This window comes from Pelophylax lessonae (genome assembly GCF_965119305.1).
Source record: "Pelophylax lessonae genome assembly, chromosome: 7".
Taxonomy (NCBI): domain Eukaryota; kingdom Metazoa; phylum Chordata; class Amphibia; order Anura; family Ranidae; genus Pelophylax; species Pelophylax lessonae.
Genome location: NC_138774.1, coordinates 29,235,498 through 29,259,417, shown reverse-complemented (window position 1 = coordinate 29,259,417; position 23,920 = coordinate 29,235,498). Strand labels below are relative to the sequence as shown.

Genomic DNA, 23,920 nt, shown 5'->3' with positions numbered 1-23,920 from the left:
CGGAAGTGAGAAGAGGATAAATAAAGCAGAAAATAAGGTATTTACTAGCAACAAAAGGGGATTACATACATCTAAAGTCACTAAAATGGGTGGAACTCCACTTTAACTCCAGCTACCACTTTTTAGATTTTTTTTTTGATATATACAGTTTATGAAGTTAAAAAACAATCAATTTACCAGTCTTTAGATCTGCTCATGTTGTTGCATTAATTTTCGTATTTTTAAAACTTTTTTCCTTTTATTTTTTACCCAGTGATCCTACCATTAACACACTTCCTGTCCTAGGGTAACCACGTTCGTTCACACTACTGTATCAGGACAACAGAAGCCATATAGGACTATAGAACCCCACCCCTCTCCTATTCTATATAACATGGTAGGGATTGGTTCTGTAGTCTTCGGGGATACAGTAGCCGTAACAGTCCACAGACGTGGGGAGCACAGGAAGTTATCAGCTCACAATATTTCTGGCAGGATCAACCAGCATTTGTATTTTGTAAAAAAAAAAAAAACTATACATGCACTTTAAAGAAACCAACATTTTATGTCCCATAAACCAGAGCCAATTAAATCCCTAATCGTATTCAAATAATGCCACAACTATTGTTCAGAGGTGTTTTTTTTTTAATAAATACTCTTTTTCTATAAACAATTAACCAAAAAAAAAAAAAAATTCTATCCTTTTTGACGAACAGATGGTTGTTCCTCCGCTCCATCCAGTCCATCATTCACAGTGTTCTCTGTTGGCCTCCACCTGTGCTTTCTCCTGCGAGCTTAGTAAATATGTGTCAATGAAAGTGAAGAGCTCATCGGATGTTGTGGGTTGCCGGTAGCGTTCCCGGTCCACGCCAAACTTGTCCAGCAGAACTACATTGAAATAGGACTTTGTGATACGCAAAGCCTGCCTGCATGCAGAAAAAAAATATATATATTTAAGGAAAAGGACGAAACATACAGTGTGATGGTACATAGGTCTAGTACAACACTGGTAACCTTTTTTTTTTTTTTTTTTTATACAAATATCTATGAAATGATTGCCCTGGTCAGCAGCCTTGCCTTCCAGCACTGGTTCCAATCTCAGTCAGGACACGATGGGCTGTATTGATAAAAATTATAAAAATTTGCACAGCTGTTGGTTTAGTTAAAGTGCACGTACATTCGATCTCTGTGAATGAGGCAAAACGTATGTAATTAGGCAATTTCCTGTGCTGGTCAAATGTTTTACATTTATTTAAAATGGAAAATATTGCATTTGGCCACTAGATGGTGTCAAAAAATCATTACACATTTCTACGATACTTAACGCCATCTAGTGCCCAAATGCAGTATTTTCATTTTTAAATGAATGATAAGCATTCAACTAGCACAGGAAATAGCCTAATAACCTTCATTTTTTTGCTTCATTCACTCAGAACAAAGGTACATACACTGTCACTGGGTTAATTGCTATGCAAATGTATAAATGTATAAATAAAATCCTTATCTGAAAAAGGAATTGATTGTGTCATAATATAAAAACTATCAAATAGGGTTCCTTCATACCAATGATAATGGCAAAAAAGTTTGGGACTAAAGGGCCCAAGCCAACCTGGGAAGGGAAAAAGGAAAACAAAATATGGGAAACACAGGAAGGGAGGGGAAAAGGAAAGAGGGGAGGGAGAAGGGGCTATAAGGATTTTAATGGTACTGTACAAATCACTGTAGAAATAGGTTAAAAAACAATTTTTATTGAAAAATTAAGAAAACATATTAAAATAGCAATAGTATTTGCACATCTGTATGGAGTTTGTAGGTTCTACTTGTGCTTGTGTGGGGTTCCACAGGGTGCTCCAGATTTCTTCCACACTTCAAAGACATGTCGATAGGCCAAATGAATATTGTCTAAATTGGTTCTTGTATGACCCATGAGCTGAATCTGGCTCACCAGGTAATTTCATGTGGCCCTTGCATCTCTCCTCCAACTGTGGCACCTCCACCTTGTCTCAGCAGAAGAGAACAGAACTCCTCCACCAGATCCTGCACTTCCCTGTGCAGCCACAAAGAGGCTCATCTCTGTTCCACCCTGTCTCAGCAGTCAGCAGCAGAGAGAAGGGCAGAACTCCTCCTACAGATCATGCCCCTTGTCTCCTCCTCCTCTGGTCTCAGCATTCAGCAAACTCTGGCAGCTGACTCCAGCCCTCCTCAAGGCCTCCTCCAGACCCTGCTCTTTTTGCTTCACAGCTTCGCCTCCAGCTTCTTCCCAGCAGCAGTACAAGGTAAGGGGGTGCACTGTGATGTAAGGGAGGTTGGAAGACACTTGATTTCTGATGATGGGGGGGACTCTTGACATCTGATGTAAGGGGGTGCTCTGGACATTTAGTCCTACAGACACAACTGGCCCTTGTAGAGCAGCCATAATGTGACCCGCAATGAAATTGAGTTTGATACCCCTTGCTTTGACTGTATGCTCCTTGAGGGCAGGGGCTGATGTGATTGTACAGCATGTAAAAACTGCTGCGTAAATTGTTGGTGACATTTATACGCTATTTTGTCAAAAGTATTGGGACGCCTGCCTTTACACACACATGAACTTTAATGGCATCCCAGTCTTAGTCCGTAGGGTTCAATTTTGAGTTGGCCCACCCTTTGCAGCTATAACAGCTTCAACTCTTCTGGGAAGGCTGTCCACAAGGTTTAGAAGTGTGTCTATGGGAATGTTTGACTATTCTTCCAGAAGTGCATTTATGAGTTTAGGCACTGATGTTGGGCGAGAAGGCCTAGCTCGCAGTCTCCACTCTAATTTATCCCAAAGGTGTTCTATCAGGTTAAGGGCAGGACTCTCTTCAGGCCAGTCAAGTTCCTCCACCCCAAACTCACTCATCCATGTCTTTATGGACCTTGCTTTGTGCACTGCTGCGCAGTCATGTTGGAACAGAAAGGGGCCATCCCCAAACTGTTCCCACAAAGTTGGGAGCATGAAATTGTCCAATATGTCTTGGTATACTGACGCCTTAAGAGTTCCCTTCACTGGAACTAAGGGGCCAAGCCCAACCCCTGAAAAACAACCCCCCACCATAATCCCCCTTCCACCAAATGATTTGGATCAGTACACAAAGCAAGGTCCATAAAGACATGGATGAGTGAGTTTGGGGAGGAGGAACTTGATTGGCCTGCACAGAGTCCTGACCTCAACCTGATAGAACATCTTTGGGATGAATTAGAGCGGAGATTGCGAGCCAGGTCTTCCCGTCCAACATCAGTGTCTGACCTCACAAATGCGCTTCTGGAAGAATGGTCAAACATTCCCATAGACACACTCCTAAACCTTGTGGACAGCCTTCCCAGAAGAGTTGAAGCTGTTATAGCTGCAAAGGGTGGGCCAACCCAATATTGAACCCTACGGACTAATGCTGGCCATACACTATACAAAAAATCATTCAAACTCATTTACGAAAAACGAACACTCGGCTGTGAGAGCAGACGATTGTGCCATCATGAAATTCAATGGACATAAACAAATCCGTTTTTCCTTCAGTTTGTCACATATGCCTGGTGCAAACAGTTCGGGCGAGAAACACATTAACCTTTCAATTTATTGTTCGTTCAGTAGAATTTTCCAAAATGTTCCTTCGGTTTTTCAGCTCTAGAAAGTTAAAATTGATTTTCTATTTGCGCCCATTAACTGGACAAAAAACGAACGATCTGAACAAATGACAGATTTTCGAATGATTTTTCAGCTAGTGTATGGCCAGCATAAGATTGGCATACCATCAAAGTTCATGTGCGTGTAAAGGCAGGCGTCCCAATACTTTTGGTAATCTAGTGTATAAATACCTGTAATCATAAACAAAGATTGTTCACAATAACTCCTATGTCAATAGCACCATCTCCATGCCTACTAATTCACCCACTGTGTATGTAATTCACAGCTCATGGATAGTGCCGGGGCAAGGCCATCCAGCGCCCAGGGCAAAGATGACAAACTGCGCCCCCCCCTTCCCTTAGGGTTAGGTTTAGGGTGCCCCCTCCCTGCAATAAACTATTGCACCCAGGGCAGCCGCCCCTCCCGCCCACACCTTGTCCTGGCCCTGCTCATGGAAGAGGGGACACTTTAACCTTTTTTGCCTGTGGGTGCTAAAGGACCTTATACTGGCACTGGTGGCTGCCATATGAGTAGTTCCTAAATCTAAAGCAGTGCACAATATTACAACTGAAGTGGCTGGGATGGACCCAGAGGCGTAAATAGAACCTTCAGGGCCCCGGTGCAAGAAACCATGAAGGGCCCCCTGGACCCTTGGCTGGGGCCCTTCCCTTCGTGCCTGGGGCTCTTCCCACTGATCCTGGGGCCCTTCCCTTCAAGCCTGGGGCTCTTATCACTGATCCTGGGGCCCTTCCCTTCAAGCCTGGGGCTCTTATCACTGATCCTGGGGCCCTTCCCTTCAAGCCTGGGGCTCTTATCACTGATCCTGGGGCCCTTCCCTTCAAGCCTGGGGCTCTTCCCACTGATCCTGGGGCCCTTTATTCTTGTTGCGGGGCTCTCTATTATGGTCCCACAGCGGGACCCCTTCAAAAGTTCTGCAGTGGGCCCCCTTCCTGCCATTTTTGGGCCTCCCTACGGTGATGGAATGCCAGGGCCCGGTCGCAAGTGTGACCTTTGCGATCCTGGTATTTCACCCTCTGGTGTCAGTAGTTTTTATTTTTTTGGTATTTTAATTATATTATTTTTTATCACTTTATTTAATTTTTTTACGTCACTGACTATGACTCTGTCCATTCAGAAAAGGAAGGAGCGGGTAAATTACTTATTTACTGTCCCCTTCCTGGTTCTCTATTGTGACACATTCTCTGCATCAGCCGGCAGGAGAGGGGAGGGGAGCACAGTGGGGGAGGGGGGACCAGGGGAGCACACAGGGGCCCAGAGTTAGCAGAACACAAGTGAACTGGATGAGAGGAGTGGCGGGGGCAACATACAGAGGAACCGATCTCCTCCATTTTCCTCCTGCAGCTACAGGAGGAAAAAGGAGGACAGTGATTTCTCTACATGCTGCCCCCACCCCCCTCCTATTCAGGTGTGCAGGGGAGCCACACAGGCCCCCTGGAGCATGGGTCCCGGTTGCAATTGCAACCCCTGTAGTTACGCCCCTGGATGGACCAATCAGTGTACAGTGTAAATATAGGTTAAAGATAAATAAATAAAGTAAATAAGGATAAAGAAGAGCTTTAGAACAGTGTTTGAGATACCTTAGTTGTTCAATGAGTTCCACCGAGAGTTGCTGAGACCGGACCCGTCCCACTTCCCTTGGCTCCTCTCCAACCAGCTCCACCACTACGACATGTCTCTGATCCAGGCCGCAGCTCGCCCCCTAGGATTACATTTATGACATTGAGGAGTCGGTAATGTCTCAGTTCCCTGGCTGCACACTTGATGACAAAGCTGTTAGGCTATGAGCTCAGATTTGGAAAACCTTCTTCTAGATTTATTCGGAATTTAGGCCATCACACAATAAATCGTGAACAAATTTTATTACTATTTTACGGGACCAGGCTTCTACTTTGCTGGTGGTTTTCTTGTAGTGGTTACAATTATAGAGGACCTGCACTGGTGACGCTGTGCCTGAAAAAGATGCGGAGAGGGTATAGGACTAGTCACCAATATTACCTATGGTCTACCCACAGTCGATCCTTTAAGGTTACTGACTTACCATCTCTTGTTCTACATGTGAGGAAGAAACTATTTTATTCAGGGAGCAGGGCTTTGCTTCCTCATATTGGAGCTCCCCCCAGGGACTGGCAAACTAATGTTCAAGAATTAGTAAGAGCAGAGCTTTTTTTCTCAGAAAATAGGTACAGAAACTCAACTACCCCCAAACCCCCCCTCCCCACACACACTCCAAACCGCATCAAATAGTGGGCTTGGTCAAATTTCACTAACAGTGGGAAGGTTCTAAAGAGGCTTTAAAAGGGCAGCACTTTGCAGGGGGGCAGCAAAAAAGCCGCCCCCCTCCACCTGAGACTCTATTGGCCACTGGTTGCTAGAGCCGCCTCTCTCGCCCCCCTCTCACTCACCCACGTCTCTCTCAACCCCTCTCTCTCTCACCCCCTCTCTCCCTCCCCCTCTCTCTCACCCCCTCACTCTCTCTCTCACCCCCTCCTCTCTCTCACTCACCCCCCTCTCTCTCTCACCCCCCTCTCTCACTTACCCCCCCTCTCTCTCACACCTTCCCTCTCTCTCTCTCTCACCCCCTCCTCTCTCTCACTCACCCCCCTCTCTCTCTCACCCCCCTCTCTCACTTACCCCCCCTCTCTCTCTCACCCCTCCCCTCTCTCACCCCCTCCTCTCTCTCACTTACTCACCCCCCTCTCTCTCTCACCCCCCTCTCTCTCGCCCCTTCTCTCTCGCCCCTCCCCTCTCTATCTCCCACCCCTCCCCCTCTCACCCTCTCTATCTCTCATCCCCCCTCTCTCTCTCTCTCGCCCCTCTCCCTCTCGCCCCTCTCTCTCTCGCCCCTCTCTCTCACCCCCTCTCTCTCACCCCCCTCTCTCTCCCATCCTTCTCTCTCTCTCCCATCCCCTCTCTCTCTCTCTCTCACCCCCCTCTCTCTCTCTCACCCAGCCTCTCTCTTCTCTCACATCCCCCCTCTCTCTCCCTCCCTCACCCCCCTCTCTCTCCCACCCCCTCTGACCCCCCCCCCCCTGTGAGATCTCAGGGGTTTATGCTGGGACTTGTAGTCCTTCAGTTTTGGAAGGAGTCACATCCATTAAAAAGGAAGGAGTGAGGCAAATTTGCATAGGAGGGGGTGCCTAGGGCAGCACAAAACCAAAATACACCACTGCAACTCCCCCCCCCCCCCAAAATCCCCATGTTCTCCCCATTTCCTTTAAAGCTCTGCCATTTTCCACATGTCTCAAATTGTTGCTGTATTAAGCAGAAGCACCCGGCCGGCTCTAGTACTTCCTCGCACATTGTAGTTGGCTCTGCCTCTCTCTTGTGGGAAGATCATCTACTGGGGTTGTTGGCATCGGCACTGCACCCCGGGCCACTGCATCTCCCTTGTCCCCATCCTTCACTCAGTGTGAGACACTCAGGAGATCAGATCTGTGACAAGCTGTCACTTGTAAACACAGAAGCCAGACTTCTGTGTTTACAAGTGATGGTAGTGAGCAGAGAGCAGAGGGCCTGAGCCATAGGTGGTGGAACTGAGTTCCACCAAGTTCCAGCTGAAAAAAAAACCCTGAGTAAGAGGATCCACAGAATGGATGAAGGAAAAACAGGGAGATTCTTGCACTGCAGGACTTCAGATACAGCTTTCTCTCCAGCAAGGAAAACAGAGGTAAAAACATAAAACCTGGCAAGACTTGCAGTCAGAGGTGATCTCACACTATAGAGATACACTTATTATGAGGCTACAAAGCAGGAGTGCCTAGGCACAGGAAGGGCTCTGCTGTTTTTCAAGAGGAATCCAAGACAAAAGGTAGAATTTTCAGAGTATTGCCTAAACACAACTAATATATCTAGATGTTTCCTATAAGAAAGCAAATCTTTAATTCTTGCGTTTAGTTCCACTTTAATGGTCCCAATACTGCTTATGACTACCAATTCACCACTGATTGCAAATTTACTATGGCAGACACCAGAAACTGCATAATGCCACAATTGTACATTACTGCACACATGCATTTTAGCACATATTGTTTACCCACCTGTAGAGCAGCGTTCTGGAGCCGGTAGTATCGGTCAGAGGAGCTGGGAGCAGAGATTATCAGCAGTCGCTGCTTCTCAAAGAACTGATCCACAAAGGCACCAGCTGAATTCACATTGACATTGATCTGCATAGCTGGAAAAAAAACATGTTATATATTATACAGGCATGGTACAGCTGTCCACAAAAAGGCTACAGAATGTTTATGTAGGAGCACTGAACCTTTGGTAAGCTTGAGTTAGATCATCCAGAAGGCAACTTAGGCAGGAGCCAAGGGGCCCTGTGAATGCCCATCTACAACATTCATGCACCCACAGTAAAACAGGAGTATACCTGTACATGAGGTTCAAAATGGATGGGTTCTCTGGTGTGTGATGGGGTGGAGCGTACTACAGGGATTTCAAAATGTATGACTTCTTTAATGTCTGGGGTGAACGATACCATTACAGGAAGTTCAAATAGATGGGATGACCCTACCAGTACAGACAATTGGACGGCTTTTCTGGGGTCTTATGGGATTGACCATACCAGTAGAGACAGATCAAATTGGATGGCTTCTCTCATATCTGATAGTGTTGAGCATACCAGAACAGAAAGTTCAAAATGGATGGCTTCTTTTTTGTCTGATGGTATAGACCATACCAGTACAGACAGTTCATATCGGATAGCTTCTCTGGTGTTTGATGGGGTTGACTATACCAGCACATGAAGTTCAAAATGGATGGCTTTTCTGGTGTCTGATGAGGATGACCCTACCTGTGCATCAGATACAGTGCATCCGGAAAGTATTCACAGCGCTTCACTTTTTCTACATTTTGTTTTGTTACAGCCTTATTCCAAAATAGATTAAATGTATTATTTTCCTCAAAATTCTACAAACAATACCCCATGATAACAACGTGAATGAAGTTTGTTTGAAATCTTTGAAACCATGACCATGAGAAACAAAATTCTCTGGTCTGATGAAACAAAGATTGAACTCTTTGGCCTGAAAGGCAAGCGTCATGTCTGGAGGAAACCAGGCACTAATAATTATCTGGCCAATACCATCCCTACAGTGAAGCATGGTGGTGGCAGCATCATGCTGTAGGGATGCTTTTCAGTGGCAGGAACTCGGAGACTAGTCAGGATCGAGGGACAGATTAATGCAGAGTCATCTTTGATGAAAACCTGTGCCAGAGCGCTCTGGAGACTGGGGACGAAGGTTCATCTTCCAACAGGAAAATAACCCTAAGCACACAACCAAGATGACAAAAGTGTGGCTACAGGACAACTCTTTGAATGTCTTTCAGTGGCCCAGCCAGAGCCCAGACTTGAACCCGATTGAACATCTCTGGAGAGATCTGAAAATGGCTGTGCACTCACTTATGCTCCCCATCCATGAATGAAAATTCGCTATTGTCACACGGATCCTCCTCCTGGCCAATCAGGAAGCGGCGGCGATACACGCTTCCTGATTGGCCGAAAGTCAAACCCCATGCCATTGGCTGGGGAGGAGGCGGAGCCGGGAGAACTGAAGAAAAGCCGCCATGCCGGGGAACGGAAGAGAAGCCGAGAGCCGCCGCTGCTGCCCAGGCAGGAGACAGGAGACAGACACAGAGCAGGGTGTGAGGTAAGTGCACTGGTCACGCGCGCGGGGGGGGGGGGGACACGCTTATGCTGCTCACTATGCATTGAAAGGGGGCATGCTGGCATCTCTGCATTGAAAGGGGGCATGCTGGCATCTCTGCATTGAAAGGGGGCATGCTGGCATCTCTGCATTGAAAGGGGGCATGATGGCATCTCTGCATTGAAAAGGGGCATGATGGCATCTCTGCATTGAAAGGGGGCATGATGGCATCTCTGCATTAAAAGGGGGCATGATGGCATCTCTGCATTGAAAGGGGGCATGCTGGCATCTCTGCATTGATAGGGGGCATGATGGCTTCTCTGCATTGAAAGGGGGCACGCAGGCATCTCTGCATTGAAAGGGGGCACGCTGGCATCTCTGCATTGGAAGGGGTCACGCTGGTCACTGCACTGAAAGGGGGCACCCTGGTCACTGCAGTTAAAGGGGGCACGCTGGTTTCTGTGCATTGAAAGGGGGCACGCTGGTCTCTGTGCATTGAAAGGGGGCACGCTATACCTTAATTACTGAAGGCCCCTTTCACACTTTTGTGACCTCAAAGTCACGCAATTTTTTACAGCGTTTTTTTGCCGCAAAGCAATGCCTATTACATTTTTCTGTTTGCGCCCCCCAAAAAATTTTGACCAACCGCCACTGGCTGTAACATAACAAAATGTGGAAAAAGTGAAGAACTGTGAATACTTTCCGGATGCACTGTGATCAAATAAATGTTCTGAAAGTTTTCCTATTAAATCCCAAAGGGAAAAGGCCAGTTTAAGAACATAGAAGGCTGATTAGATTCCTTAGGATTACACAGATTGAATAGGACAGGTTTGAATTTTGGGCAGGATCAACAGGCATTTTTTGCCTTTATTGAACAGATATTACAAAATGATTTGAATGGTTTATATAACAGAAAATTGGCAATAGCATTACAACCTTTTACATGCAAACACATGTCCCAATATTTCACACTGTATATTTGATGAAAAAAAAAAAATTAAAAAAACCTCTAATGGCATGACTTAAAAATGTGTTCTTATTTTATCTGATCTGCTCTATAAACATTTTCGCTAATCCCGCATAAAGCCATGATAATAACAAAAATGGAAGCACATCCATACACTTAATACGCCATTACTGTGGCCTCATGGGGGATTAGGTGGACAGCTGGTGGGGTCCTTCAAATATTAATTGCATTGTTGGATCTGAAGTACCACAATTTATTTATTACCCGCTATTTTCATTCTAGCCTAGCATGTAATTCCCAGCAGTCCCTGAAGATGACGCCACCTGCTGGAGAAGGAGCTGCTGTTAGAAATCATAGGGCCTTGCACATTTTACCTGAACTCCCCCCTGGAAAATATCAAAATGATATTTTCAATACAAATACACTAAAATCAACATTAGTGGACACACATGTAGCACTACTACCTGGGGAGCTGCTTGAAGCGGGTTCCCCTGGGTTACCTATAGCAACAACTCAGCAATTCAAAGTACTTTAAGCGTTTGGGTCAGTCAGAAAACAGTGCAGGGATGTGCTTTTTTGTTGGTTTTATTTTAGAACTTGGATAGGAGAAAGGATGAGTGGGATACTCCAACTGGATGAACTATGCACAATTTAGGACTTCTAACTATGTTGACTGCCGCAAGGCCGCTGCTTCACCTTGCCACTGTAGTGAAGTATTTGATAATCAAACTGTATAGTGAATTACTCTTCAGGGCCCCACTTGGCACCCCCTTTTACTCTTGCATACTGTGTGAGCTGACCTTCTATCCTTGGACTTCTCTGGAGTGGCCCCCCTTCCTGGGTGGACCCTTTGGCAAGCCCCCCTGGTACTCAAGGACACTGTTTTTCCCACATGACTCTGCCAGCAGCTCCACCGTCAGCTTTCCAGGATCCTTCAGGCTCAGCTCCACACCTGGTTCACTAGGCCGACTGCCTGTGACCACCTTCCCCAGACAGCAGGAGGAGAGACAGCCATCACCCTCCTCCTGGGATTCTGCTTCCGGCCAAAGACGCCCTGTCACATGTGCCTTTGGCTTTTATGGTCAATCCCAGGATGCACTGCGGTAGTGCCCTTTCACTGGAACTGCCACAAAATCTGTTTGCCACTGGCCAGGTTTCCTCCACTGTCCAACAGGCTCCCCTATTGGATACAGTGGGGACTCTCCCTCAGACCTAGTCACTCACACCTGGACACATGCAACAGGCATGACTAACAGATCAGGCTCCCCTGATAAGCAGATGGAGCATAATAATGCTTTTTCCTATCATCTATCTAGGAGGGTGCTACTGCTACATACATATAACATATACAATTTCCCATAATGCTCCTGCACTCTGCAGTGTAGTTGAGCATCATGGGAAATGTAGTTCCAAAACATCTGGGGTGCCGGGGTTCGCCATCACTCAAAAAGGGGAAAAGGCGGCAGCTCTCTTGGCTATAAAAGGATAGAAGGGTTTAGTACCGATGGAGATGGTAAGGCATAGGTGATAGTTGGGGAGATCCACACCCAAATGCCCATTGCTGGGTTCCTGAGAAGTAATGTCGCCTCTAGGAGTTGGAATAGTGTTGTAGAAGACCAACGCTTGCATAGAGTACTTACGGGTACATGTAGCTGGTGCTCCGGCCCACTGCCCGCTGAACTGGCACACTCTGAGCACCGACCCCTGGCGTTCATAGCTTCCCTCGCAGTGATACTCGCAGTTGGATCCATAATTATTTCCTGCACCACTACAGGTGATGTAGCCATGAAGTGGAGGAGTGAGTAGCGGGCATCTTTTCACTGTGGGACAAAGAAAGCCACAGAGCTGACAATTATAATATTTTTTTGTACTAATTTTAGGACCTTATTGTTACTTGCATTGTATATAACTAGTTGCAGACTCTGAACATACTTGACACGCCCAAAAACATGCCATCATTGTGCACAGGGCATGTCTAGTACGCCAGGTCCTTCTGCTCTGCTGCTGGGATCCCCCCTGTCCCAGTACAATGCAATTCAGCTGTGATTAATCATAGCTGCATTGAAGAGTACACAGAGAAGGTGGGCAGCAGGAGCTGTAAAAAAAAAAAAAAGCAGTTTGACAATGTTTATCAACAACATTGCTCAGATGGGAATACAGAAAGTTACAATGAAAGGGTAACTCCACTTTCGTGGGGGGGGGGGGGGGGGGAAATCAGCAAATATGGAAAAAACAATATAGCGTATACAATTGCGACACAAATCATATTGTAATTCAATGTTATTAAAAATTGCCTTTCCTTTTCAATCTGCAGCTGTTGTAATTTTCTGAAAATACAATGCAATATGGCCGCCTGGAGCTGTTCTGTACACAGAATGTATACGACAACACACCCCAGAAGCATAATTTCCTGCTTGTGTGATTGGCTCACCAATTTTCCCAGAAGTCTACACTACAAGTCAGATTTCTGGCATCCCCTGCAACAAAAATTTCATTTTTGGTGAGAAACTCCCAATAGGAACACGTCTAAAGGGATGCAGGCCCAGCAGCTTTCCGCATTAGAGTCCTGCAGCTGCCACAGCTGATAGATAATTATGAAAACACTCCCATTTGACCCACTCAGCACAGAGGAACAAACAATGATTTCTTCAGAATAACAAAAGGAAGGAATCTGCAACAAAGTTTGTTAAAATCCCTGCAATGTACAGAGATCACCCAGAGGGGAATGTTTTTTTCTCAACTAAAGTGGAGTTTCGCTTGAAACATTGTATCATTTGTAATGTTCTGTGTTTTTCATTTACAGATCAAAGGGATGAACTTCAATCTACAGATGAAGAGAGTTAAAGTGATTGTAAAGTCTCTCTATTTTTTTTTTTATTTTTTTTTTAGATAACAAACCTAGCCCCTTAGGACAAAAGTGAGCAGTGGCATTTTATTCCCTTCTCTCAGTTGAAACAACAGATCTTTCTCAAGGGGGAAAAAAAGGAAAAATATTTCACGTCCCTGGGTGGGCTTGAACCACCAACCTTTCGGTTAACAGCCGAACGCGCTAACCGATTGCGCCACAGAGACTTGTGAGCATGCTTGTCAAAGCTTTGCTACCTGTTTACAAAGTCCCATTCGTTGCTCCTATTTATTTTCAAGGTTTGGGTGGAATGTCCAATTATTTCTATTCATACTTTTCTTAAAACTATTAATGCAATTTTTTAATTGTACCTACATTAGTTTAAAGGATATTTTGCAGGGTATAAATCTAAACTTACTACCTTACTACATTTAATTTAAAAATAGTATTTTGTAAAGCACTTAGCAAACTGTTTGTGCTATATATAAAGCCTGAAAAATAATAATAACAATAATAATAAAGCACTTGGCTTACTGTTGATGCTATATAAATCCTGAATAATTGTAATAATAATAAGGCACTAGACAAACTGTTGGTACTATATAAAACCTGAATAATAATTATAATAATAATAAAGCACTTGGCAAACTGTTGATGCTATACAAATCCCAAATAATAAAAATATTATTAATAATCATAATAATAATATTAATAATAAAGCACTTGCAAACTGTTGGTGCTATATACTGTAAATCCTGAATAATAATAATATTAATAATAATAAAAAGCACTTGGCAAACTGTTGTTGCTGCATAAATCCTGAATAATAATAATAATGATAGTATTATTAATAATAATAATAAAAAAAGCACTTGGAAAACTGTTGATGCTATACAAATCCCGAATAATAAAAATAATAATATTATTATTAATAATAATAATAATAATAATAATATTAATAATAAAGCACTTGCAAACTGTTGGTGCTATATACTGTAAATCCTGAATAATAATAATAATATTAATAATAATAAAAAGCACTTGGCAAACTGTTGTTGCTGCATAAATCCTGGATAATAATAATGATAATATTATTATTATTAATAATAATAATATTAATAAAAAGCACTTGGCAAACTGTTGATGCTATACAAATCCCGAATAATAAAAATAATAATATTATTAATAATCATAATAATAATGGATCCCCTGCAGCTCAGCTCCACACCTGGTTCACTAGGCCGACTGCCTAAGACCACTTTCCTCATATAACAGGAGGAGAGACAGCCATCAGCCTCCTCCTGGGACTCTGCTTCCCACCAAAGACCCCCTGTCACATGTCCCCCCAGCTTTTATGAGCAATCCCAGGATGGATTGCAAGAATGCCCTCCCACTGGGACTCCCACAAAAGCCAATGTGTCACTGGCTGGGTTTCCTCCACTGTCCAACAAGCTCCCTCATTGGATGCAGTGGGGACACTCCCTCAGACCCAGTGAATCACACCTGGAAACATGTAACAGGCAACCTAACAGATCAGGCTCCCAGAACACTGAACAGTAACAGGAGGATGCTCTTTTCTCTTAGTACAGTCCCTTCATCAATAGCTCAGGAAATGGACAGCTATGGGACACCATAAGCAATGTTCCAGGCCAGGCAAGCCTTAGTAACAGTCACTAGGTTCCTTCACTCAGGTTTGTACTCACAGTGTCCCCAGGTACCTGGATGCTTCCCTCTAGTCTCAGAAAAACAACTCTTTAGTGAATCTTCCAGACTGGATCCCCTAGCATAACATCTGTCTTAGCTTCAGGGATTCTAGCAGAAGAATGCTATGTTCACTCCCAGCCACAATCTGGGCACCCTCCCAAGGGATCGGCTGAGACAATATAAATATTCAGCTGCTAATTTGCTTCATCCAGCTTACTACATACTAGAATCCCCCAGAAAGCAGGGGGAAACAATCAAACCTGCGGCCAGTAAAGTTCAGATTAGGCCAAAGCAATCACAGGCTGCCCAACTGATTACAGAAGAGCCGCAAGAACTACATTTGCCTAACCTAACTAGCAGCCTATCTAGTAGGGTGTTACAATACTCTTTAATAGCTGTTTTATTTTGTAAGAAATCCATGCAAAAATTCAAATTTGGCAGGAAAATAATATATATGTATATATATATATATATGAGTAATTCCAGGGCTTTTTTTTCAGCTGGAACTTGGTGGAACTCAGTTCCACCACCTCTGGCTCAGGCCCTCTGCTCCCTGCTCACCAAAGCTTGTCTCCCAAATGGCTCCCATAGATCTAATCTCCTGAGTGGCTCCCACTAAGTGCAGGATGGGGACAAGGGAGATGCAGGTGCCTGTGGTGCAGTGCGGATGCCGACACCCCCCACTGGATGATCTCCCTGCAAGTGAGAGAGGTGCAGCCAGTCATAGCTGAAGAGGGGTGAAAGTAAGATGTGGTTTAGGGAATGCATAGGCAAGCAGCTATGGAAGAAGGCTGAACTCTGCACTCTGTGCGTTGTGCACCCCTGAACTCTGCAATCCGTATGCAGCGAACAACTGAAGTCTAATGCATATATGCATTCTCGAACTCTGCACATAGCGCACCCCTGAACCCTGCACTCTGTATGTAATGCACTCCTGATATTTAATGTCCCTTTAAGACCATTCCACTCAGTGGCGGCTGGTGCTCCATGGGCCAGGGGGAGGGCAGCAGACGGACCGGACCACACCATACACCCCCGGACCACATCAGCCTGCACACCATACCCCCCCCCCCCCCCGTCACCAGCTCACTCACCCTGGACATGTGGAGGGCAGGCAGCGGTGGCAGCTTCCCCCTCAGTCTCCTGCATCTCCTCCCTCCTCCTCCTCAGCCAATGGCATGGCTTCTCCTTTCGGCCAATCGGGAAATGGGTCTCGGGACCGGCTTCCTGATTGGCCAGGAGGAGAATCAGTGTGGCAATAGCGAATATTCATTCGCTATTGTCGCACAACTGGGTGGGCTCTGGGCACAGTACACTGCGCCCCGAGCCCACCCTTTTTTGAAGCCTATTGGAGCCTCTGGCTTTAATCAAGTGCTTAAAAAAAAAAAAAAAGAAACCCCATTGGAATCCATGCGTCCGGCGCCCTGCATGTAGATTAGGGGGCCAGACACATGGATAGTGGGGGTGGCTCCCCTGCGCCCCCAATGGACAGGCCGCCACTGATTCCACTGTTAGTGAATTTTGACCACAGCCACTATTTGATGCGGCTTTGGGTGTGTGTGGAGGGGGGGGGGGGTTTGGGGGGACCGTGGTTAAGTTGCTGGACCTATTTTCTGAGAAAAAAATCCCTAAATAATTCTATAGTTCACATCAGTGAACCTAGCTGTCATACAGTGAGTACGGAAAGTATTGAGACCCCCTTAAATTTTTCACTCTTTGTTATATTGCAGCCATTTGCTAAAATCATTTAAGTTCATTCTTCTTCCTCATGAATGTACACATAGCACCCCATACTGACAGAAAAACACAGAATTGTTGACATTGTTGTAGATTTATTAAAAAAGAAAAACTGAAATATCACATGGTCCTAAGTATTCAGACCCTTTGCTGTGACACTCGTATATTTAACTCAGGTGCTTTCCATTTCTTCTGATCATCCTTGAGATGGTTCTACACCTTCATTTGAGTCCAGCTGTGTTTGATTATACTGATTGGACTTGATTAGGAAAGCCACACACCTGTCTATATAAGACCTTCCAGATCACAATGCATGTCAGAGCAAATGAGAATCATGAGGTCAAAGGAACTGCCTGAAGAGCTCAGAGACAGAATTGTGGCAAGGCACAGATCTGGCCAAGGTTACAAAAAGATTTCTGCTGCACTTAAGGTTCCTAAGAGCACAGTGGCCTCCATAATCCTCAAATGGAAGACGTTTGGGACGACCAGAATCCTTCCTAGAGCTGGCCGTCCAGCCAAACTGAGCTATCGGGGGAGAAGAGCCTTGGTGAGAGAGGTAAAGAAGAACCCAAAGATCACTGTGGCTGAGCTCCAGAGATGCAGTCAGGAGATGGGAGAAAGTTGTAGAAAGTCAACCATCACTGCAGCCCTCCACCAGTCGGGGCTTTATGGCAGAGTGGCCCGACGGAAGCCTCTCCTCAGTGTAAGACACATGAAAGCCCGCATGGAGTTTGCTAAAAAACACCTGAAGGACTCCAAGATGGTGAGAAATAAGATTCTCTGGTCTGATGAGACCAAAATAGAACTTTTTGGCCTTAATTCTAAGCGGTATGTGTGGAGAAAACCAGACACTGCTCATCACCTGTCCAATACAGTCCCAACAGTGAAGCATGGTGGTGGCAGCATCATGCTGTGGGGGTGTTTTTCAGCTGCAGGGACAGGACAACTGGTTGCAATCGAGGGAAAGATGAATGCGGCCAAGTACAGGGATATCCTGGACAAAAACCTTCTCCAGAGTGCTCTGGACCTCAGACTGGGCCGAAGGTTTACCTTCCAACAAGACAATGACCCTAAGCACACAGCTAAAATAACGAAGGAGTGGCTTCACAACAACTCCGTGACTGTTCTTGAATGGCCCAGCCAGAGCCCTGACTTAAACCCAATTGAGCATCTCTGGAGAGACCTAAAAATGGCTGTCCACCAACGTTTACCATCCAACCTGACAGAACTGGAGAGGATCTGCAAGGAGGAATGGCAGAGGATCCCCAAATCCAGGTGTGAAAGACTTGTTGCAGCTTTCCCAAAAAGACTCCTGGCTGTATTAGATGAAAAAGGGGCTTCTACTAAATACAGAGCAAAGGGTCTGAATACTTAGGACCATGTGATATTTCAGTTTTTCTTTTTTAATAAATCTGCAACAATGTCAACAATTCTGTGTTTTTCTGTCAGTATGGGGTGCTATGTGTACATTCATGAGGAAGAAGAATGAACTTAAATGATTTTAGCAAATGGCTGCAATATAACAAAGAGTGAAAAATTTAAGGGGGTCTGAATACTTTCCGTACCCACTGTATATTATTGGAATTATGAGGGATCTCTCTCCTTTCTGCTCTGTTATCTTTGCAAAACAATTTGCCCCCATCTCCCTCCATTACTTTGGCTGAATCTTACCTTGCACTTTTATTACAAATTTGCAGCTTGCTCGGTTGTGCGCCCGATCATAGGCGGTGTAGCGGATGATATGTTCCCCTTCTGGAAATTCAGAGCCGGGTTCTGGGCCACGGCGAAAAACTCTGCAATTATAAAACACCATTAAAGTGTTACTAAACCCAGGAGCCTGCATTCTCTAAATCTGGTCTCACACAGAACATGGAAATGCAATTATTTTAGTAAATATAAACTGCAAGCACTGGTTAAAGCTTGTAGGAGGAGTTGTCTGACTGTCCTATCAGGCTGCATGACCCCTGACCCTCTGTCTGGACAGTGCTGATTGGCCCTGTGCCGATGACATGCACTCTCCCAAGAAAAAAAAAAAAAAACCTCTCTTGCAATACACACCAAACTGAGCATGTGCAGCCTGACTCCATAGACTCTGAGTTATCAGGAAATTATCAGGGGAGAGCAGGGCTGTCTTTAACACAGGGCAAAAGGGGAAGCTGCCCTGGGCCCAGTCAATGTTGTGGGGCCCAAAGCAGCTGCCCCTTCAGCCCATGCTGCCTGCAAATAGTTAAGTATATTTGTTATGTAACGGTATCAGCCAAATGATCAGACCAGTGGTGATGTGCAATTTCTACTTTACTTAACAATGTGGAACGTAGATTACACAGGAGATCATGTGAACAGGTGTTTGCAGTACAAAACAGCAATATGAGGAATGGAGAAGCATTCATAAAACATGTGAAAACAATTATATTGCAGTTCTAGTAATGGACACCAGATGGCAGCAGAGTGTTCTGAGTTCAGTTTACTGATAGGATAAAGATCTGAAAATTCTCACGTGTTCCAAGAGATTGATCGTTCATTTAGCAGACTGTGAGCTGAGGGGATTTCCTGCTGGCACAGACTTCACACAGGCGCTGCTGATGCTGACTTTGGTCAGGAGGCTCTGGGGGCCGTAGATAGGACCAACCCACTGCTTGGGACAGCTTCTCCACGTGGACTGTAACAGAGTCCTCTCCAGTGACTGGGGCTTGGATAGATGCTGCGTGCTCTTGTGCTCACTGCTGGTGGCCCACACACCAGACTGATCGAATGAGGACCTAGCACCTGGGGACAGCTCACTTGCCCAGTCACTGCTGTCCCATCAGGCAGGATCTCTCTGAGCACAGGAAGTTGGGCGGAGCTGGCATTTATACTCCCTGGGCGTGTCCAGGAACTCAGGGGATGCTGGGAGCCCAGAGGATTGTGGGGAATCGAGTTAAAGGGACTTGCACCTACATTGGATAAAGGGGCACACCACTACACTGTATTCCGGGGGGGGGGGAGGGCTCCAAGAAAATGTTTGCCCAGGGTCCAATCAATATTGATCCCTGGAAGAAGCTGCGTTGGAACGCAGCGTAACGCAAAGGATAGCCAAACCGGAAGTGACGTATCGGCAAAGGAATGTTTGTTATGTGAGAAACAAGACGTAATGAAATGTGAGTGTTACTCTTATCTTTTTAAATAAAATTTATGAGACGTACTTCACCATGTTTGGCCCAATTTGATTTCTTGGAGATAAAAAGGACCGCATATACCCCCTGGAGTAGAGCTGTCTGTATAAAGGAAATATAATCGAGGATTCAGAATGGTACATATATGCCAATAAGGAGAAAGGCACAGCATACTGAGGCATATAACTTAAGGCTCTCTTTAAAGAGCATTGAGGTGAGCGCATAGGACACCTAGTGGGCACCGCACGAAAAAGCACCTGCATGCCATATTTGGATAAGAAGATTCGTTTTATCACTATATATTTATATATTTATTTAACCACTTGCCGACTGCCTAACGCCGATCTACGTCGGCAGTCAGCCCCTCACAGGCAAAGTGACGTAGGGCTACGTCACTAGCTTGTGAGGGTCTAGGGAGCGAGCGCGCGCCCCCGGAGGCGCGCTCCCGCTCCCGCGTGGTCACGGACCCCCCCGCGCGTGTGACCGGCGGACCCGATGTCCGCCGGTCACTCGGCGATCGGCGGGGGAGAGGGAGAATGTCAGGCAGCCTGTGTAAACAAGCTGCCTGTCATTCTCCTTGCTGTTAGGATACTGATCACTCGGATCTAGTATGTAGATCCGTTGATCAGTGTCCATACAGCTCAAGCCCCAGCCAATCACAGTAGAAAGCACGCCCCTAGGGATACACACAGCCCCTCCCTCCCAAATAAAGTTAACCCCTTCACTACCAGTGTATTTTTACAGTAACAGTGCATATATATATAGCACTGATTACTGTAGAAATGTCACTGGTAACCCCAAAAGTGTCAAAAATGTCAGTCAAGGGTCCGAAAAAACAACAAAAATGACAAAAATCTTTCCCTTTGTTAGTAAACGCGATAACTTTTGCGCAAACCAATCAAAATACGCTTTTTGCGATTTTTTTTTTACCAAACATAGGTAGCATAAAACAAATTGGCCGAAAATGTTAAAAAATTTTGATTTTTACATTTTTTTGGGGGGGAATTTCATATAAAAAATGTGAAAAATATTGCTATTTTTGCAAAATTGACGCTCTTTTTTTGTTTATAGCGCGTGATCAAAAAATCGCACAGGTGATCAAATACCACCAAAAGAAAGCTCTGTTTGTGGGAAAAAAAGGACGCCAAATTCTTTAGGTATAGCGTCGCACGACCGCGCAATTGTCCGTTAAAGTCACGCAGTGCCGAATCGCAAAATACCCCCTGGTCGGAATGGGGGTAAAATCTTCCGGGGCTTAAGTGGTTAAAGGACACTTTAGCACCTTATATTTGTAACCACCTATTTGGAGCACATAATTTTATTTTATTTTAAAAAGGTCACGGACTTATAACTTTATTTATTTTTCTAACTATATATTGTATTTATATAGTTGGTTTAACAGAGATCCATTCTAGTTTAACAGATTTACCACCTATCATATTTATTGTAAGATTTATATTAGATTGTATTTATTATGCACATTGAGATACATTATTTATGAATATTATATTTAAGAAGCACTAAGGCACTTTTTCACATATGTATTTTATTTGATTTATGTTATATTAAGCACTTTAACTCCCCCCAACCATATTTATCTGAATTGTGTAGGTTACCAATTTTAGTACCTGCGGCATTAAAGTTGTTATTATTTTGATAATAATTAAAGAGACAGCGCGAGGATTTCACCAACCCTTAATATTAAAGAACGCCCTGGGAGAGAGTGGAAGAAGGGGTCCCAGAAATCCACGTCCACCTACCTGCCGTATGGCAGTAGTAAGTTGGTTAATGATCTTATCTGCCAGAAGGATTGAGGGTTGACAGAATACATACATGATGGTGTCAAATACAATAACAAATGATGCCACCGGCTAGAGGAATTACACATGTGTATCATTCATGATTGTTTTTTGGAAAAATAGCCATAAAGATTGCTTGTCTGATGGAAACTATCATACATTTCAATAATTTTTGCTTATATGTCGTGCTCTCAATTAAAGTAAGGCCGGCCATAGAAGAAGCACATTTCTTGGATTGCAGGAAGAGTTCCATTACAGCCGCAATCGATAATCACATGTAAAATCTGGCAGGCTGGTTCTACCCAAGTTAGTTGATCAACTTGTAACATTCAGTTTGCAAATACATGGTTCGAATCCCGGCTGGTTTCTGCAGAACCGACTGATATTGGAACCGTCTATGGCCAGCTTAAGCCAAAAAGGTCCAGGGTTTTTTTTTCAGCTGGAACTTGGTGGAACTCAGTTCCACCACCTCTGACTCAGGCTCTCTTCTCCCTGCTCACCACTATCACTTGTACACAGAAGTCCGGCTCCTCTGTTTATCAGTGACAGTTTGTCTCCCAATGGCTCCCTCCGATCTGATCTACTGAATGGCACCCACTGAGTACATGATGGGAACAATGGAGATGCAGGTGCCTGGGTTGCAGTGCAGATGCCAACACCCCCACTGGGGGATCTCCCCACAAGTGAGAGAGCCACAGCTAACTACAGTGTGGAGGTACGAGAGCCGACTGGGTGCTTCAGCTTAATACAGCAACAAAAGTAAGACATGTGGAAGATGGTGGAGCTTTTAAGGAGGTGGAGAGAAGATAGGGCAGTGGTGGGAGGGAGGGGTTGCATGCAGGTCAGAGCTGAAGAGGTTTGAAAGTGAGATGTGGATGCAAAGGTAAGCAGCTGTGGAAAAAGGATGAACTCTGCACTCTGTGTGTAGCGCACCCCTGAATTCTGCACTCTGTATGCAGCGCACTGCTGAACTCTGCACTCTGTATGCAGCGCACTGCTGAACTCTGCACACTGTATGCAGCGTACTGCTGAACTCTGCACTATGTACATAGTGCACCCCCGAACTCTGTGTGTAAGCCAGAACTCTGCACTCCTGATATTTAATGCCCCTTTAAGACACTCCCACAGTTAGTAAAAACTGACCACACCCACTATTTGATGCTGTTCGAAGTTGATAAAGTTTGGGGGGTCGTGGTTGGGTTCCTGTACCTATTTTCTGAGAAAAAAAGCCCTGCAAAGGTGAATCTACAGACAATTCATATCCTTATGTGACAAATTCGTTTAGCGGCAGTATTGTGACCCTATAATGTGCACTGTTGAGTCAGACTCCAAACAGTCCATACCAATACACAGTGCACTGGCAAGTTCAGCCGTTAGCATGGCAGTAAAATCATAATGCTCAGCTGCCACTGAAGCATGTACACATCCAAAGGAAGATCATGCAAAGAATTGACAGGATGTGCACAATGCAGGGGAAAACAAAAATGAAAAATAAGGAAAAACTGTATAATTGTTACATAGTTTGTCAGGTTGAAGAAAGCACAGGTCCATCAAGTTCAGCCTTTCTCAACCTTTGTACCCCAGAGGAACAACTAAACAAATATTTCTGCTCTTGGGGAACCCCTACTAAAACCAATTTATTGTTAATGGGGAAAATGCTCCTTACAGTGGTGGTCAGATGTCACCGTTACAGATAGGTAAAAAGATAATTAGGTCATGCTTTTGGTTTTGCCAATGGCCTTGGCCCTGGAACCATGCAGGCACCATCAGATGAAAGGTCAAGGAACCACTAGCTACCTCTGAAGGAATGCTGGGGAACCACTGAACCCTGGTTGAGAATAGCAGATATATACAGGAGTGTAACTACAGGGGTTGCAATTGCAACCGGGCCCCATGCTCAAGAGGGCCTGTGCAGCTCCCCTGCCACTCCTCCTATCCAGGTCACCTGTGTTCTGCTGTCTCTGGGCCCCTGTGTGCTCCCCTGCCCCCCCCTAATGTGCTGCCCCCCCCCCCCCCCCCCACTGTGCTCCCTTCCCTCTCCTGCTGGCTGCTGCAGGGGATGTGTCACAATCAGGGCCAGATTAACATAGGGGCTATTGGAGCTGCAGCTCCAGGCCCCTACCTTTATATAGGCCCCGGGTTGGCCATATTCACTGTTACCGCTCTTCTGTCACTTGTAAACACAGAAGTCTGGCTTCTATGCTCACTTCCCCAGGCAGCACCCTCAGAACCTCCCCACACAGCACGAAGGCCGGACAAGGAGGGACAGTTGCCGATGCATGGATGTGTTTATGGGCTTCAGAGAGAGCATCCCATGTTGAATTAGGCATGCATGGCTGCACCCTTCCTCCTCTGGGTGCATGCCAAGGCATGGCCCTTAAGGCCCTTCTAAATCCTCAGCACCAAGCCCATGATGCTCTTAATCCGG

The 23,920-nt window shown here is 45.2% G+C and overlaps 1 protein-coding gene across 1 annotated transcript in view; it reads right to left on the bottom strand.

Moving 5' to 3' along the window:
• Positions 1-665: 665 nt before the first annotated feature.
• SRPX2 (sushi repeat containing protein X-linked 2) overlaps positions 666-23,920 on the bottom strand; it is a 96,086-nt gene continuing 72,831 nt past the window's right edge. The window contains exons 7-11 of the mRNA XM_082262558.1: positions 18,213-18,334; positions 11,896-12,075; positions 7,681-7,814; positions 5,221-5,342; positions 666-905 (exon numbers count right to left, since the gene is read on the bottom strand). Of these exons, the coding sequence (XP_082118684.1) occupies positions 725-905; positions 5,221-5,342; positions 7,681-7,814; positions 11,896-12,075; positions 18,213-18,334 (739 nt within the window). The 3' untranslated portion in view covers positions 666-724. The remainder of the gene's footprint in view (positions 906-5,220; positions 5,343-7,680; positions 7,815-11,895; positions 12,076-18,212; positions 18,335-23,920) is intronic.